The 14,964-nt window shown below is 38.9% G+C and overlaps 1 protein-coding gene across 1 annotated transcript; it reads right to left on the reverse strand.

Annotated features, from left to right (window-relative positions):
* Nucleotides 1-300: 300 nt before the first annotated feature.
* On the reverse strand, nucleotides 301-12,658 carry slc37a3 (solute carrier family 37 member 3). The gene is made up of 13 exons (XM_059325722.1): nucleotides 12,444-12,658; nucleotides 9,970-10,087; nucleotides 9,793-9,885; nucleotides 9,000-9,083; nucleotides 7,810-7,955; nucleotides 7,156-7,252; nucleotides 6,394-6,478; nucleotides 6,028-6,236; nucleotides 5,789-5,930; nucleotides 5,232-5,333; nucleotides 3,702-3,901; nucleotides 2,380-2,445; nucleotides 301-1,367 (listed from the first exon to the last, which is right to left on the reverse strand). The coding sequence occupies exons 1-13, from the start codon at nucleotides 12,518-12,520 to the stop codon at nucleotides 1,275-1,277; spliced, it is 1,512 nt and encodes a 503-aa protein (XP_059181705.1). The 5' UTR covers nucleotides 12,521-12,658; the 3' UTR covers nucleotides 301-1,274.
* Nucleotides 12,659-14,964: the final 2,306 nt, after the last annotated feature.

Below are 14,964 nucleotides of genomic sequence, written 5' to 3' on the forward strand. Positions count from 1 at the left end.
GAGTTAAAAACATGATTTAGGAAAATAAATATAATCTGTTTTTTTGCAGATGAACCCTTCAGGAACAGAGATCTCATGTCGGTGATGATCAAACAAAGATGCTCTGAGCTCATGAGCTGAAAAATTCTTGTTTCTTTAATGAATACGATCTTTTCCAATTCTGACAACAACCCAACAAACATCCTGCCAACAACCTGGTGTGTTATAATACATGTTCCACCCTGATCATGAGTAAATATAATGTAAAAGACAAACGTTTTACCCTCATTGGCCTTTAATAACAAATCTGTTCAGACACGGATTTGCAGTTAAGTTCCCAGAATAAATGTGCAATAGGCAAAACTTGTCTCTCCTGTCAGTTCAATGTGCATTATGCATGCTGCACTGTAAACTTAATGTGTGAGGCAATATAATGGCAGATATTTATAATTAGTTTTTGTCAGTGTGTGTGTGTATTTGTGTGAGGGGTTTTCACAGCGATTGCTTGTGACTTAAGACACTAAAAAAAGGAATGAGCATAAATCAATGAGTATTATATACAGAATGGAGAGATCCAGTCCCCGTATACAGTAAAGTTTGTATCTCTGATAACACAAAACTGTATACACATGAAAAAAATCAAGAGTGGTTCACTAAAATCTTCAAGATGAATTACTGTACTACAGTGCAATGTTGATTATCTCGATCAAAAATGACAAATATCTACAAAAGCTGACGATACATTTCTACATGATAATTATTATTCACATTCTTTAGGCAATCCTGACCCCCGAATCGTCCTAGAGGGCTTGGTCTTTAAATTAAGAACTCCTGATTTAAAAGACCAAACTTCATTTACTTTGACATTTAAAAAAGTTTTTACATCCATTTAAATCCTAAAATATTTACAGTAGTACATTCTGTGACGGCCCCGCAAGGCCTGATTTCACAGATTGGACAGTAGGTCCCTTTAAAAGCCTTTTTTCAATCAGGCACTTCAGCGCAACCGCTAAATCTTACACTAAAAGAAGTGTGGATTTACATTTCTAGGCTTTTAGTGAGTGGATAAGACTTCAGTGTTGTGCTCAGAGACTCTGCCTGCTCATACTGGTGTAAATAGACAAACACTGGTGGTTGTATCTCCTTGTCACCTTCACCATCGCGGTCGTGAGAAACAGCATCCCGCAAATGTTTCCACCTCCAGAAACTCACCTAAAAGGAGCTGTTTGTGGGCAGCCCCGCTGTGCTGTCACTGATAAGAGTTGGGACATTACGGCTGGCAGATGTTGACTCGTTCACAGCTGGCGGCGCAGCGCTCGCCTGTCTCTCCACATGGCACACAGCTCTTTGAAGAGCAAGGGAGTGATGAACAGAATACTGCCCCCTGTCTGTAACATCAAAACAAGAATCAAAGTTACACAGCCCTAATGTTATACAATCACATGCGGTTGTGCTCCTAAAAGTGATGATAAAAGAGGAAGAAGCACTTAAAAACGTAAAAATTATCAGTACTACATGTACTTGAAACCCGTGCAAAAAATACTTTATACATGAATATTAGAGGTGTGGGAAGAAGTCAATACAGCATAGTATCGCGATATTTTGCATGGCGATATTATATCAATTCATGGCCGCCAAGTATCAATATATAGCATTCCGTCTGTCAGTATTTTCACAGTTTTTGTTTTTTTCCGTAAGGCTGTAGCAGGAATATACTGGAAATAGTGTTATCACATGAAACTAGAAGATGTAAGGAATCTATAGGCATATGTGTGTCAGGATATCATGTCGGGAAGTTGTTGAAATGACGCTGCAAAGTTAGGCTTTTTGTTTCATTCAAAAAAATTCAGAGTAGTGAAGCTTAAAGTTGAGGAAAGTTTGATAAAATGCTGCAGTTGTTGTTGTCCATACATGTTTGATATCAGTTCAGTTTGACTGAATACTTTGTTGGTCAGTCTGTGGGTTTGACTCATTGTGGAGAAATAAAAAGACTGAAGTGAGATGAACAGACTGAGAATTTTCTCTTATTTGACAAAGCAATACTTGATTGAATTTAATTTTGTGGACTCAAACTGCAGTTCAACAGTTAAATCGCAATATATTGTATAGCAATACTCACCATATCGCTAAATGCTTAAAATCGCAATAATATCGTATTGTGTCTCAAGTATCAGGATAAAATCGTATCGTGGGGAATATACAAAGTCAGAATTAAAAAGTCATATTTATCCTAATGTACTGTAAAACAAACACCTTTTCCACAGCAGATATTCTGGCTTGTCATAGTAAGAAAAGTACAGGTGTTACTGATAACACTAACGATGGCTCTGTTTGTTAAAGACACCTGTGTTTCCCAAAATGTCTTCAGGTACAAAGGACAGTTTTAGAAAACGATCTCACCATGACCACGAAGAAGTAGAACACACACATCCAGCCCAGCTTGCTCTCAATCAGGGACACCAGGTACTAAAGGACGACAGAGGTATAAAAAGTCACATGTAAGTCATGTGAAAGAAGGACACCGTGCACAACACCTTCACCAGGCAGAGGAATGTGTTCAGTGGTAGACTCCTGTCCCTGTCCAGCTCCACCAAAAGGCTTCCTAACCCTTTAGGCTGCATTCAGACTGCAGGCGAATCTGATTCAAATCAGATTCCTACTCAAATCGTTCTAGATATCAGCTCTTAAATTAAACTCTTATCAGCTATTTCTGTTGTCATCATTATATTTGTCCAAACAAATGTACCTTTAGTTGTACCAGGCATTAAAATGAACAAGAAAATGAAGAAAACAAGGGTGATCTAATATTTTTTTCAATGACTGTATGGTCTCAAATCCACCTGACTCCATTGACAAAAACAGTAATTTTACCTCACAGAACACAGGAGTTTCTGGTCTGTTGCTCTTGATCATTTAGTTTATTTTTTTATGCTATGACTATGGATTAATAACCCCACACAACCCAACTGAACTATCCCTTTAACAAGCAGACACATGACAACATGTATCAACAATAACTGCGCAGATTAATAACAAACAAACTTTTATACCCTTTAGTCTGGTAGTTCTCAACCTTTTTGAGTCGCGACCCCCAATTTAATATACATGTTGTCCGCGACCCCCGCTCACTGAACAGAATCTCATACGCACAGTGCAGATCACCCAAAAAAGAAACAAAATTACCAAAAAAGACACAAAATGACTAAAAAAATACACAAAATGACCAAAAACACACACAAAATGACCAAAAAAGACAAAAAATGACCAAAAAAAGACATTAAATTACCAAAAAGACTAAAACACATGAACACTTTAACACAATGGAGACAGAGCTGACTTCCAAAATGATTTGGCGACCCCCAGAAATCATCACGCGACCCCAACTGGGGTCGGGACCCCAAGGTTGAGAATAGCTGCTTTAGTCTATAAAGTAATCTCATCTGGGGTGGTCGGTAGCGTAGTGGGTTACGCAGGCGCCCCATGTGTAGAGGCTACAGTCCTCACTGCAGCTGGCCCCGGTTCGAGTCCCGCATCGGACGGCCGTTTACTGCATGTCATTCCCCTCTGCCTCCTGCTTCCTGTCTATCTTCAGCTATCCTATCCATTAAAGGCATGAAAAAGCCCAAAAAAATACATTTAAAAAAAAAAAGTAATCTCATCTTTCCTGCTGTCTTAATGCATTTTTTGCGTAGTGAACAGAGTTGTCCTGTGTTTCTGCTCACCTGCCCCCCAGCAGCTCCTATACTTCCAGTCCCGTCCACTATGCCAGTGACCGTAGCCAGAGCCTCCTGGCTGCCCCGCAGAGCCTCCTGTCTGCCCAGGTCAGCTGATATGGCCGAGCTGATCATATTCGATGGGCCGCCGATGAAGAAGCCAGTTGTCGCCAACAGCACGGCGTTTATCACCTGGTCGTTAGGGGAGCCTGAGAAGCATGGAGAGAGATATATATAAACTTTATTACAGGCTCTAGACCCAATAGCAAGACATACAACATACAGAAAACAACAGATACATAAACACATTCAAACATACTCTTATTCATGAGAGTTTTAAAAGGCACCCATACCAATGTTTCCACAGATTGATTGATACCTGACCGAGCTGCACTTGGGACTTGTGAGCATCATTATAATACAGTTTTGTGACTCATCAAGTCGAGACATACATTTAAACATCAGGTTCCTCAAGTGAGCCTGTAAAGTGCTTAGCCCCGAGTCACAAAAGAGCTTACTAGCACTGCTACTCCTGGCCTTTTTTACTAGTATCCTCAGACAGTCATTGTATGCTACGTTTGCGCAGGGTCTCCTTTTTGTGGCGGACCCATAATGGGGCTGCATACAGGGGTGCAGTAAGCACGAAACAAGTTTACTTTCACATCATCAGAACAGCAGTGGAATTTCCTGACTAACATGTTTGCTTGGACATACAACATTCGTCTCTGCCTGTACATGTCAGCATCATCTTCCATCTTGTCAGTGATGATGTGCCCAAGATATTTCGTACAGTTAGATACACAAAGCCCTGACAGGTAAAACATTGGAAAGTGCAACTTCTGATCTTCCTTGGTCTTACATATCAATACAACACTCTTTTTTGCATTGTACTGTACGTCAGACTCAACCCCATACTTGGAGCATATATCCAACAGCTTCTGGAACCCAACAGTGCTGGGGTCATAATAACCAAATCGTCTGCGTACATCAGATGGTTTAACATCTGATGTACAACAGAGAGAATTGGGATATTGTGGAAATGCCACCAACGACCTTCTATTATGAGGTTTGGACCATTGTTGCCTCAGGTCAGCTGATCTGCTGCTCCTGGAGGTACCGAGGTCCAAACGGAAGCTCAGAGGGGACAGATCTTTTTCTGTTGCAGCCCCCAAACTGTGGAATGAGTTGCCTTTGTACATCAGACAAGCCTCCTCACTGTCCATTTTTAAAACTAATCTTAAAACCTATTTTTATTCCTTGGCTTTTAACCACGCATGAGACTCTGCTCTTGTTTTCAGTGTTTTATGGTTTGCTTTTATTTATTGTTTTTTTAATTGTTTTTTAAAAAGCAATGAATCTATTTATTTTAGTGTTTATTCCTGTTTTATTTATTTTATTGTCTCTTGTTCTGTTTGTTTATGTACAGCACTTTGTTGCGGCTGTGGTTGTTTTAAAGTGCTTTACAAATAAAGTTGAGTTGAGTTGCAGATTGAGTTTCGGCTGATTGATCAATCAACTAAACAAAAACTTTATACTCACGGCTGTATCCCACCAGGGCTCCCATCGCCATCGCCAGACTCAGAGCCAACACTGGAGCTCTCTTTCCCATGAAGTCAGAAATCAGACCCTGAACTGTCCCTCCTGACACAAATAAAACAAAATGACTAATTGAGACAGTTAATTATTAAGTAAACCCAAAATGCACTTAAAAAATGACTGAAATCAATTTTTAAATTAAGATTAAGTGCACAAAAATGTTTATTTTTCACATCCAAAAGTAATGTATTTCTTATGTCTCATGTTTAACTGTACCAGCACCAATATTCCTTGAAAAAAAGTAATTAAATCAAGGATGGCAGCCCATCTCTGGCAGTAAAAAGAAAAATTAAGATAAAACTTAGCCATGTTGTTAAAAAAAAAAAAGACCCTGTAAGTCTCAAAATAATGAGAAAATAAAAACTTCGTATCGAAGTAGATATTAAATCATAATCCCGCTTTAGTTTTCTCATTATTTCTAATTATAATGACTTTTTTTTCATCACATAAACAGATAATGCCTTCCATAAATAAAGGATAGAAAATGTCCTGCTGCTCACCGATGATTCCTCCGACATCGTACCACACAGACAGCCGGTCGGCCTCGGCCTCCTTCCAGCCGTAGTTGTTGCTCAGGTAGAAAGGAAGCCAGAAGAAAAAGGAGTAGTTTACCAGCTTCAGACATGCGTAAGCCAGAGAATACTGCAGTACAAATAGACACAGAGTCAACATTAGTTTGTTATTGAATGTCTGTTTGCCCTGCGTTAATGAATTTGTTCTGTTGGAGTTGTGGACTCACAGGTAGCACTCCAGGCAGACAGAAGGCCTGGCAGAAGCCGATAGCTTGAGGTGTCTCGGCTAGAGGTTCGTCCAGCTGCTCGGCTGACTGGTACTGTCTGCCGTACACCTTCACCTCCGCCTCATCCTCCTCATCGCTCATCAGAGGCCTGTGGCTGTCTGTGTCCGTCTCCACGGGACTCAGGCCGGTCTCTGACTCCAAGCTCAAACCTGACACACAAACACACATTCAAGCTGCGGTATTTCCCTAAATTTAATCAACTTAGGCAATCGAGACACTTAATTGTTTCTATTTCAGGCAGAGTTCAACTTCAAAGTGGCTTATGTGGGAATGAGGTCAATTTAAAGTTTTTCTTGCAATTCTTACCGACTTCTTTTGGGGAGGTAAGTAGACCGAAAAACACCACCACGCCACCGGCAAACTGCACCACTGAGGTCACCAGGAAGGCATACTGCACACAGCAACAGACAGTACATCATGTCAGCATTTAGTGGCTGATGGTAAAGTAATGATAATCAATAAATGTGTGTGTTTCTTATAGGGTTGTCAAAAGTATCAATACTCAAAGAAGTATCGATACTAAAACGTTGTATCCAGATACAATACTCATTTTCAAAAGTATTGAGTATCTGAAGCTTGTTATCATAGTTGCAGTTTCTTTTTGCACAACTGTTTTTTATTATAAGTATTTAACTCTATGGAGTCTTGGGCTGTTTTGTCCATTTTTGAATCCTTTTCATGTCTTTGTAAGTCATTTTGTCTGTTGTGTGTTATTTAGTTATTTTGTGTCTTTTTTTGGTCATATTGTGTCTTCTTTTGGTCATTTTGTGTCTTTTTTTTTTGTCATTTTGTGTCTTCTTGTGTATTTTTTTGGACTGCTTTGTTTTCTAGTCTGGATGTGATGAAGAAGTCATGCTTTGACACTTTTGGAGACTCCAGAGGGTTAACCTGTGGTTCTGTTAATTTTTACATGTTGCAATTTTCTCATTAATAAAAATATTTCCGTTACATTTTGGGGTCTTTGTTTTTATCCATGCGGTATCGAAAATGGTATCGAGTATCGAATATTTTCCTAAGTATCGGTATCGAGTTGAACATTTTAGTATCGTGACAACCCTAGTTTCTTACCTCATATCCATACTTGAGCACGCTGGAAGCCAGGAAGGCCCCCAGGATGTTGCCTACAGAGGCACAGGCGCTCCACAGGCCGAACACAAAGCCACGGCTGGAAGATATCATCGTGAAGTTCAATTAGAACAAAAAACACACTTCAACACTGCCTCCATTGGTTGTTTTTTGTGTTATTGTATGACTTTGGGGTTTTAAAGGGTTAGTTTAGATTCACCAAAGTCTCACAATAACACGAATGAACCCAGCAAGTCCACAGGCGCTCCACAGGCCAAACACAAAGCCACGGCTGGAAGAGATCATCGTGAAGTTCAATTAGCACAAAAAACACACTTCAACACTATATTTTACTAAACACAACTTCACAGACAGCTCAGTGATTTGCTTTTTTTTTTATACAGGGCAAATTATGTCCACAAGTCCAGCCACTGAGGAAAACTGAGTGTAAATGGCGTCTATGTTCCGGCAGCAGCAGCAGTGAATGGATGTCATTGTGTGAATGTGAGCGGGTGTGTTTCCGTGTGTGGGCGTGGATCATAAAGCTCTACTTGACGGACACAAACTTGACTCAATATTCCCAGACTGGATGGATGAACTATTTGAAGCTGAATGCTGGTTAGATGAAGGTTTGATAAACAGAGAAATGTCACGCACCCCGTCTTGCCGAACCAGTTCCCCATGACGGCCACCACGCAGGGCCAGACGGCCGACTGCAGCAGGCCGTTCAGCACCCACAGGCCACAGTACAGATAGATGTTGTAGATGTGGAGCCATTCGGTGAGAGTGCCGAACACAAACTCCTGCAAACACACACATACAGCTACAGTTGTATTCCAGAAAGTTATATGAATACAGTGTGTTGGAAATACCGTCATGGAAAAAATGATTAGACCACCCTTGTTTTCTCTAATTTCCTGTTCATTTTAATGCCTGGAACAAAAAGGTACATTTGTTTGGACAAATTTAATGAAAACAACAAAAAAAAGCTGATAAGAGATTTATTTAAGAGCTGATATCTAGACATTTTCCATGGTTTTCTTGATGATAACCAAAATCATAATCAATAAAACCATGGAAAATGTCTAGATATCAGCTCTTAAATTAAACTCTTATCAGCTATTTTTGTTGTTATCATTATATTTGTCCAAACAAATGTACCTTTAGTTGTACCAGACATTAAAATGAACAAGAAATTGAAGAAAACAATGGTCTAATATTTTCTTTCTACTTTCTATGACTCTAAATGTTAACAGGGCTTTAGCTCTCACTCGGGACATTTTTTACTTTTTTCGATTTTTGGAGGTTGAAACTCAGCTCCTATAATAAGTCCGGGTAACATGGGTAACATACACATACTCAGACAAAAAAGTCCCCACTGAACCCTTAAATCAGAGCACGTTTTCTTCAAAGTAATGCACAAGAGTTAATATTCATTTGCAAATTTTACAACAAAACACCAGTGGTGGACAAGGTATTATTCAGATCCCTTACTTAAGTAAAAGTACTAATAACACACTGTGAAATTATTCCACTACAAGTAAAAGTACTGTGTTCAAAACACAAATTCAGCATCAAAATTTACTTTAAAAAAAATGTACTTAAAGTAAAAGTTTTTGTTATGCAGAATGGACCCTATTTGCCTCAAAGTGTAGTGGAGTAGAAGTATAAAGTTACATAAAATGGAAATACTCAAGTAAAAAAAAAGTACCTCAGAATTGTACAATTGTACTTAAGTATAGTACTTGAGTAAATGTACATAATTACATTCCATCACTGCAAGACACCAACAAAAGCACTCTATAAAGGATAACAAACACAGCTGAATACACCATCTGTGCACTCACCACTGCAGCAGAGCCACACAGGCCGAAGCAGAGCACGTAGCGCAGGTTCACTCTGTCCCCGATCACACCGCTGAGATACAGACCCTGTGTGGGAAAAAACACCAAACACAAAGTGACACAAGTGACAAAAGGCAGATGCTGCTACTGTCAGAAGCTTGTAAAAGCCAGAAAATGACTGTTGCTGTGTTCCAATACCCATACTTCCATGAGTACATTTAAACGCAGTACACTATCCGCACATACTAAGTACGCAGATTTTAGCAGGTGAGTGTTGTTCCAAATCTCATACTCCGTGGTGCACTTACCGGAAATGACGCTCGCGACAGCCGCCGCGGCTCGTCACCCGCGAAAAACTTCCCGCTTTGAACGGTGAAAAAATTACCCTTTGTGTTGTTTAATCTTTACTTCTACAATCCGGCAATACGGCTCCATTAACGCAGCAAATGTGGAGAATGCGCCGGCATCGTCAGCAACGTTACCTACTCCTCCTGATGTTGACAGATAATGCTCTGCTGTTGTTTCGGCCGCCATTACAAACATTTTTTTCGAGCTGAGCGGCTCTCTGCCTGGCTCCGCCTCTTCCGCTACGTAGACAAGATGGCGGCCGTTGAGTGCGTATAGTGTACATCGTTCCACACTCAACGTTTTGACCGTTATGAGGGCAACATCCGGGTCCTTTAGGTACACTTCTTTTCGCCGCGATCAGAATCGGAACACCCTGCGTACTCAAACTAAGTATAGTAAGTACGGGAAGTATGGGTATTGGAACACAGCATGTATGTCCACTACTCACCACTGCATACGAGAAGAGGAAGATGGAGTCCAGAGCTCCCAGGAACAGCGTGGCCTCCTCCTCATTTGCAAACAGACGATTGTCCTCCCATGTCTGTCACAGTCAGAGAAACACTGTTATAGTTATCTTCAGTGTATCAGGGGTTTAAATGTGATGTGCCGTCATGCTGCTGGGTACCTCGCCAGGAGAGTAAGCTGCTGCGCTGCCATTCTTCCCCACAGATGGCGTCCACTGGGCTGAGATGCTCACTTTCACATTGCTGAACGTCTTCCTGGACGCATGTAGCAGCACATAGCTGGAGAGACAGAATAACGTTTTACTCAGCAAGTAAAGGCAACTAAGATTCAACTGAGATTTAGCTAAGGCTTCCGTATAAAATGCCAAAGTTAAGATTGCACTTCAGCTGGAGGTTGTTGAATATTGTTGAATATAATTGAACAATAATACTTGCTCTGCTCAACATCAGTTTAACTGTAAATGTTGAAAAATGCTAATTATTTACGTAATGATACCACAATATACCTACTTGGACTATTAAGATGATAGCTTAGATTTGTTACAGTAGGGTTGTGTGAGGTATATATCCATAGTCAGTGTATTACCTACAGAAGGAAGTGGTTGACACGCTCCCAGTTTGGAGAAACAGGCAGGAAAAAGGCAAAAATAAATGTGAGTTTAACTGTATGCCTTATTTACTCGAGGTGTGAATCAGCAGAGGCCCCACGACACAATTTTATCCCGATACTTGAGTCACGATACGATATTATTGAGATTTTAAGCATTTTGCAATATGGTGAGTATTGCTGTACAATATATTGCAATTACAATTTAACTGTTTAACTGCAGTTTGAGTCAACAAAATTAAATTCAATCAAGAATTGTTTTGTCAAATAAGAGAAATTTCTCAGTCTATTCATCTCACTTCAGTCTTTTTATTTCTCCACAATGAGTCAAACCCACAGACTGACCAACAAAGTATTCAGTCAAACTGAACTTAACTGACATCAAACATGTATGGACGACAACAACTGCAGCATTTTATCAAACTTTCCTCAACTTTAAGCTTCACTGCTTTGAATTGTTTCGAATGAAATATAAAAAAAAAGCCTAACTTTGCTGCGTCATTTCAACAACTTCCCGACATTATATCCTGACTATAGATTCCTTAGATCTTCTAGTTTCATATACCAGTATCTCCAGTATATTCCTAAAAGTAACCCTGCTACAGCCTCCCCAAAAAAAAAAAAAAAAAAACCCCCGAAAATACTGACGGCCCGCTGGCTGTCGGAACGCCAAATATGGATACTTGACGGCCATGCATCGATATAATATTGCCACGCAAAATACTGCGATACTATACTGTAACAATTTTTTTCCCCAACCATTATTATTTCATTACTATTATGTAAAACGTTTCACAGCCTTGCCTCACCATCAGGAAGCACTGTTTAAGTTTATGTGGAGGGAACTGAAGCCGTTATATACGGTCTCTTTAAAGCCACCAGACTCCACAGACAAAAACAGTAATTTTACCTTACAGAACAAGGGAGTTGTTGCCTCCATTGGTTGTTTTTTGTGTTATTGTATGACTTTGGGGTTTTTAAAGGGTTAGTTTGGATTCACCAAAGTCTCACAATAACACAAATGAACTACGCATTCTAGGCTGCCGTGGACCAGCAATTCCTGCCTGTTTCTCCAACCTGGGCCATGCTGACCTCCAGCTACTGTAGGTAATACACCGACTATAGATAAGAACCTCGTGCTATCCCATTTTAAAAAGGGCTATATTTACAGAAGGTTACATTCCACAGAAGAAGCAGTTCAATTCTGCTGAAACAATTCACAAGAAACACAGGAATGCAACATCATCAAAGAAACAGAAAATGGGCGAAATCCAACGTAAGCCCACATTTTCTGCTGAACAACAGAATTCACTCTGTGCTGCTACCTGCTGCAGACGGCAGGTTTACTTTGCTCCTGATAGCAGCGTTGTGTGATACCACATCTACTGTAATTAAAGATTAACTGCAGTGACTGAAATACACATACAGCATGAAATTTGCTGGGTGGACACATGTACAATGTGTTTTATCTCCTGCTCTGTTTGACATTGCTATATCGATGCATGTAGTAAAAAAAAACCCTCTGCAAACATGTGGCTAAACAAGATTATCTCCAAAGAAAATTACAAAATGCATGTTTACCTTACTTGCTTTTTAAGAGTTTTCTCTTAATCTGTGTAGCAACCCGGTCTATTGGAAATCAGTACTTACTGTCTGTGTTATCTTGACCTCGTCTGACCTGGGTTAACCTTGCCTCTTAAACCTTTCACCTAAATTTACAGTGCACATCCATTCAATGTGTTTCTGCACTCTCTTATTCAACTCAATCTTTTTCTTGTGGTCCGTTCTGGTGGCTTAGTGAGCTCTGAATGGCTGGTTTGCGGATTTTTGTTTCAAAACTGCTGCGAACATTTGATGGAAATCTCATTTCCCCATCTTTCCTGTCACTCTCTTCCATACATTTTCAATAATTAAGACAAACTTTAAAACATTGGGTTTTCAGTTACTTTGAGGATTTATCTGGTACCACGGGGTCATCTAGAAACTATCATAGCAGGTTTGAGGAAGACCTCTATGATGATGGATTACCTAAAGAAGGTGAGGAGGAAGGCAACCAGATGATGATGAGTGTACTGTGACAGGTAGCCACAGCACGAGGGAGGCATCACAGGGGCGGCCGGAAGGAGGAAGAGAAAGGAGGTGGAGGAAGAGAAAGGAGGTGGTGGTGGAGGTCTTCAGGGGGGAGCAGCAACAGGACAGGGAGGGGGTTCAGCTACAGTGTCCCACTATGCCAGATGGGACAAGGGCATTAGGGGAACAACAAAGAAAAGAAGGAATTGGGAAAGCAATTCTAATATTAATGATTGATTATAGGACAACAACTTAAACAAAATATTGCAGAAATGTATTATTTGCCCTCGGATGACTACAGGTGCATCTCAATAAATTTTTTTGAGACACTGAATTTTAGGTCTTCATTAAATGTAAGCCTTAGACATTATAAGTAGAAGAAATTAGATAAATTAAGAGATGAAATATTTCATTCTGTGTGCAATGGATCTATATAATGTGTTATTTCCACTTTTTGAATTGAATCACTGACATAAACTTTTCGATGATATTTTAATTTGTTGAGATGCACCTGTATACTGTTTAGGTACAAGAGAAAATATAAGAACAAACATTCAGTGAACACATAAAAAGAAACCCATGTTAGACCACCTTTGGCCCTGCACTGTAAAAAAAGATAAACAATAGCTACTCAATAACAATGAGGCAACAGATTGCACGCAATATTATTTATTAAATCTAACTATGTTACAAGTTGAGTTAATAACAACTTAACAGGAAGTGTTTAGTGTCAATTAAAAAAGGACTAATTTTATTGTGTTGGATTCATTCAAAATTCTCTTGATTTAGAATTACATACACATAAAGATTATATTTAATGTGGTCAAAATAAGTAGATTCTATCTCAAACATTTTTATATTAAAGTTACTTAAACAACTGCCTCAAAATCACGGACACATTTATATTTAATACATTTTATCAAATATATTAAGTAAAATGAAATGACTACAGAATAATTTATTACAGTGTGATTACAACCACCACACACACCATGTGTAAACCTGACAATATAGTCCAGTGTGTGACTATAATAATAATAATAATAATAATAATAATAATAATAATAACGATAATAATAATAATAATAATATTTTACATGATGAGACAGTCCTGAATGAATCCTGTACTACAACAGGCAATACTAGCTTGTTGAAAGTTTCCATCCCGTTGGGCTAAAAGACGAGTATAAACAGATGCATCTGGTCTGAATGCTGGGGCGTTCACTGGCACCCACAGGTATCAATGGGCCCAGTGTGCACTGACTGCCTCTGAAACCATTACACCTCCCCCACCAACCTGTTCAGCTGTAAGCATGCATCGCCTCATGTTGTTTACAGAGCACTCTACACCATTTTCAGTCCAGATATGATCTTTACACCTAGTAGTTAGGGCTGGTCGATATGGACCAAAAGTCATATCCCGATATAATTAGGCTGAATATCGTGATACAATATATATCTCGATATTTTTATCGCAAAGTGAGAGCAAATGTTCAGTCAAAGTGAAATATGACATGTCACAAGTAGCTTTATTGAAACCGTTTAAGTCAACATTAATACTGTATAACAACAGGGAAACCTTTTACACAAAATCAAAGCTCCATAAAGCGCACATTTAAATAAAAAAATATCTTTAATAAAAATAGCCGATGAAATGAAATAGCCCAATCTTTTTCTGAAATAAACATATTTATATGAGAAAATAATAAAGAACATTACAAAAGAACTAAATACGACAAACCCTAAGGGCAGCAGTTATATTTAAAGAAAGAAAAAAATTTAACTCCATCATTATATGCGATATGGTCTAATTCCATATCACATTTAAAAATATATCAATACTTTTTTTATATCGCTCAGCCCTTCTAGGAGTCTCTTTGACCTGTTTACCTCACAGTGTGGACTCTATAGGCTCATGTCTTTAGATAAAAAAGTGTCGCTAAAGATTGGTAAAGCGACTGAGGGAATCTTAGAATCTTCGATGGCAAGAACAGATTCTTAAAGATGCTGACAAAGACAAAGAATTTAATGTGGATTGTTGAGAACCATTTATCTAAAAAATACTGATATGAAAGTCAATAGCCTCACTTTCATTTCCTTTATAAATCATTCCAAACCAGCTGACGTTTTTTTTTCCACATGACTCCAATCATAAAATCCTGCCCATTACTGAGGCTGCTAGCAAGGGAGAGAATAAAGCATGGGAAATGTTTAATTGAATTAAAGTAAAACTAGTTAGATTTAATCAGAAAAATGTACTCATTGCAGAAAAACCTCCCATGTGATGATGGTTTATTGTTTATTCTCAGTAACCTTATTTTAAATTAATTCTTTAAACCCATTTTTATAGACTTGCTTTTATGTAATGCTTTCTATCTTACCATTACTTTTACCTTTTATGTTCTGTGTATCTGAGAATGTCTTGTGATTGTTCCTGCTCTGTCTCATTTGTTTTTCTTTTAATGTAAGAATTGTTTTT

Source organism: Centropristis striata, chromosome 22 (genome assembly GCF_030273125.1).
Source record: "Centropristis striata isolate RG_2023a ecotype Rhode Island chromosome 22, C.striata_1.0, whole genome shotgun sequence".
NCBI lineage: Eukaryota > Metazoa > Chordata > Actinopteri > Perciformes > Serranidae > Centropristis > Centropristis striata.

Coding starts and splice junctions, on each gene's coding strand:
- slc37a3 (XM_059325722.1), bottom strand. CDS start 12,520: ATGCCTCCCTCGTGCTGTGGCTACCTGTCACAGTACACTCATCATCAT. Junction 9,886..9,969: donor CAGCTTACTCTCCTGGCGAG/GTACCCAGCAGC, acceptor TGACTGTGACAG/ACATGGGAGGACAATCGTCT. Junction 5,931..6,027: donor GTCTGCCTGGAGTGCTACCT/GTGAGTCCACAA, acceptor TTTGTACTGCAG/TATTCTCTGGCTTACGCATG.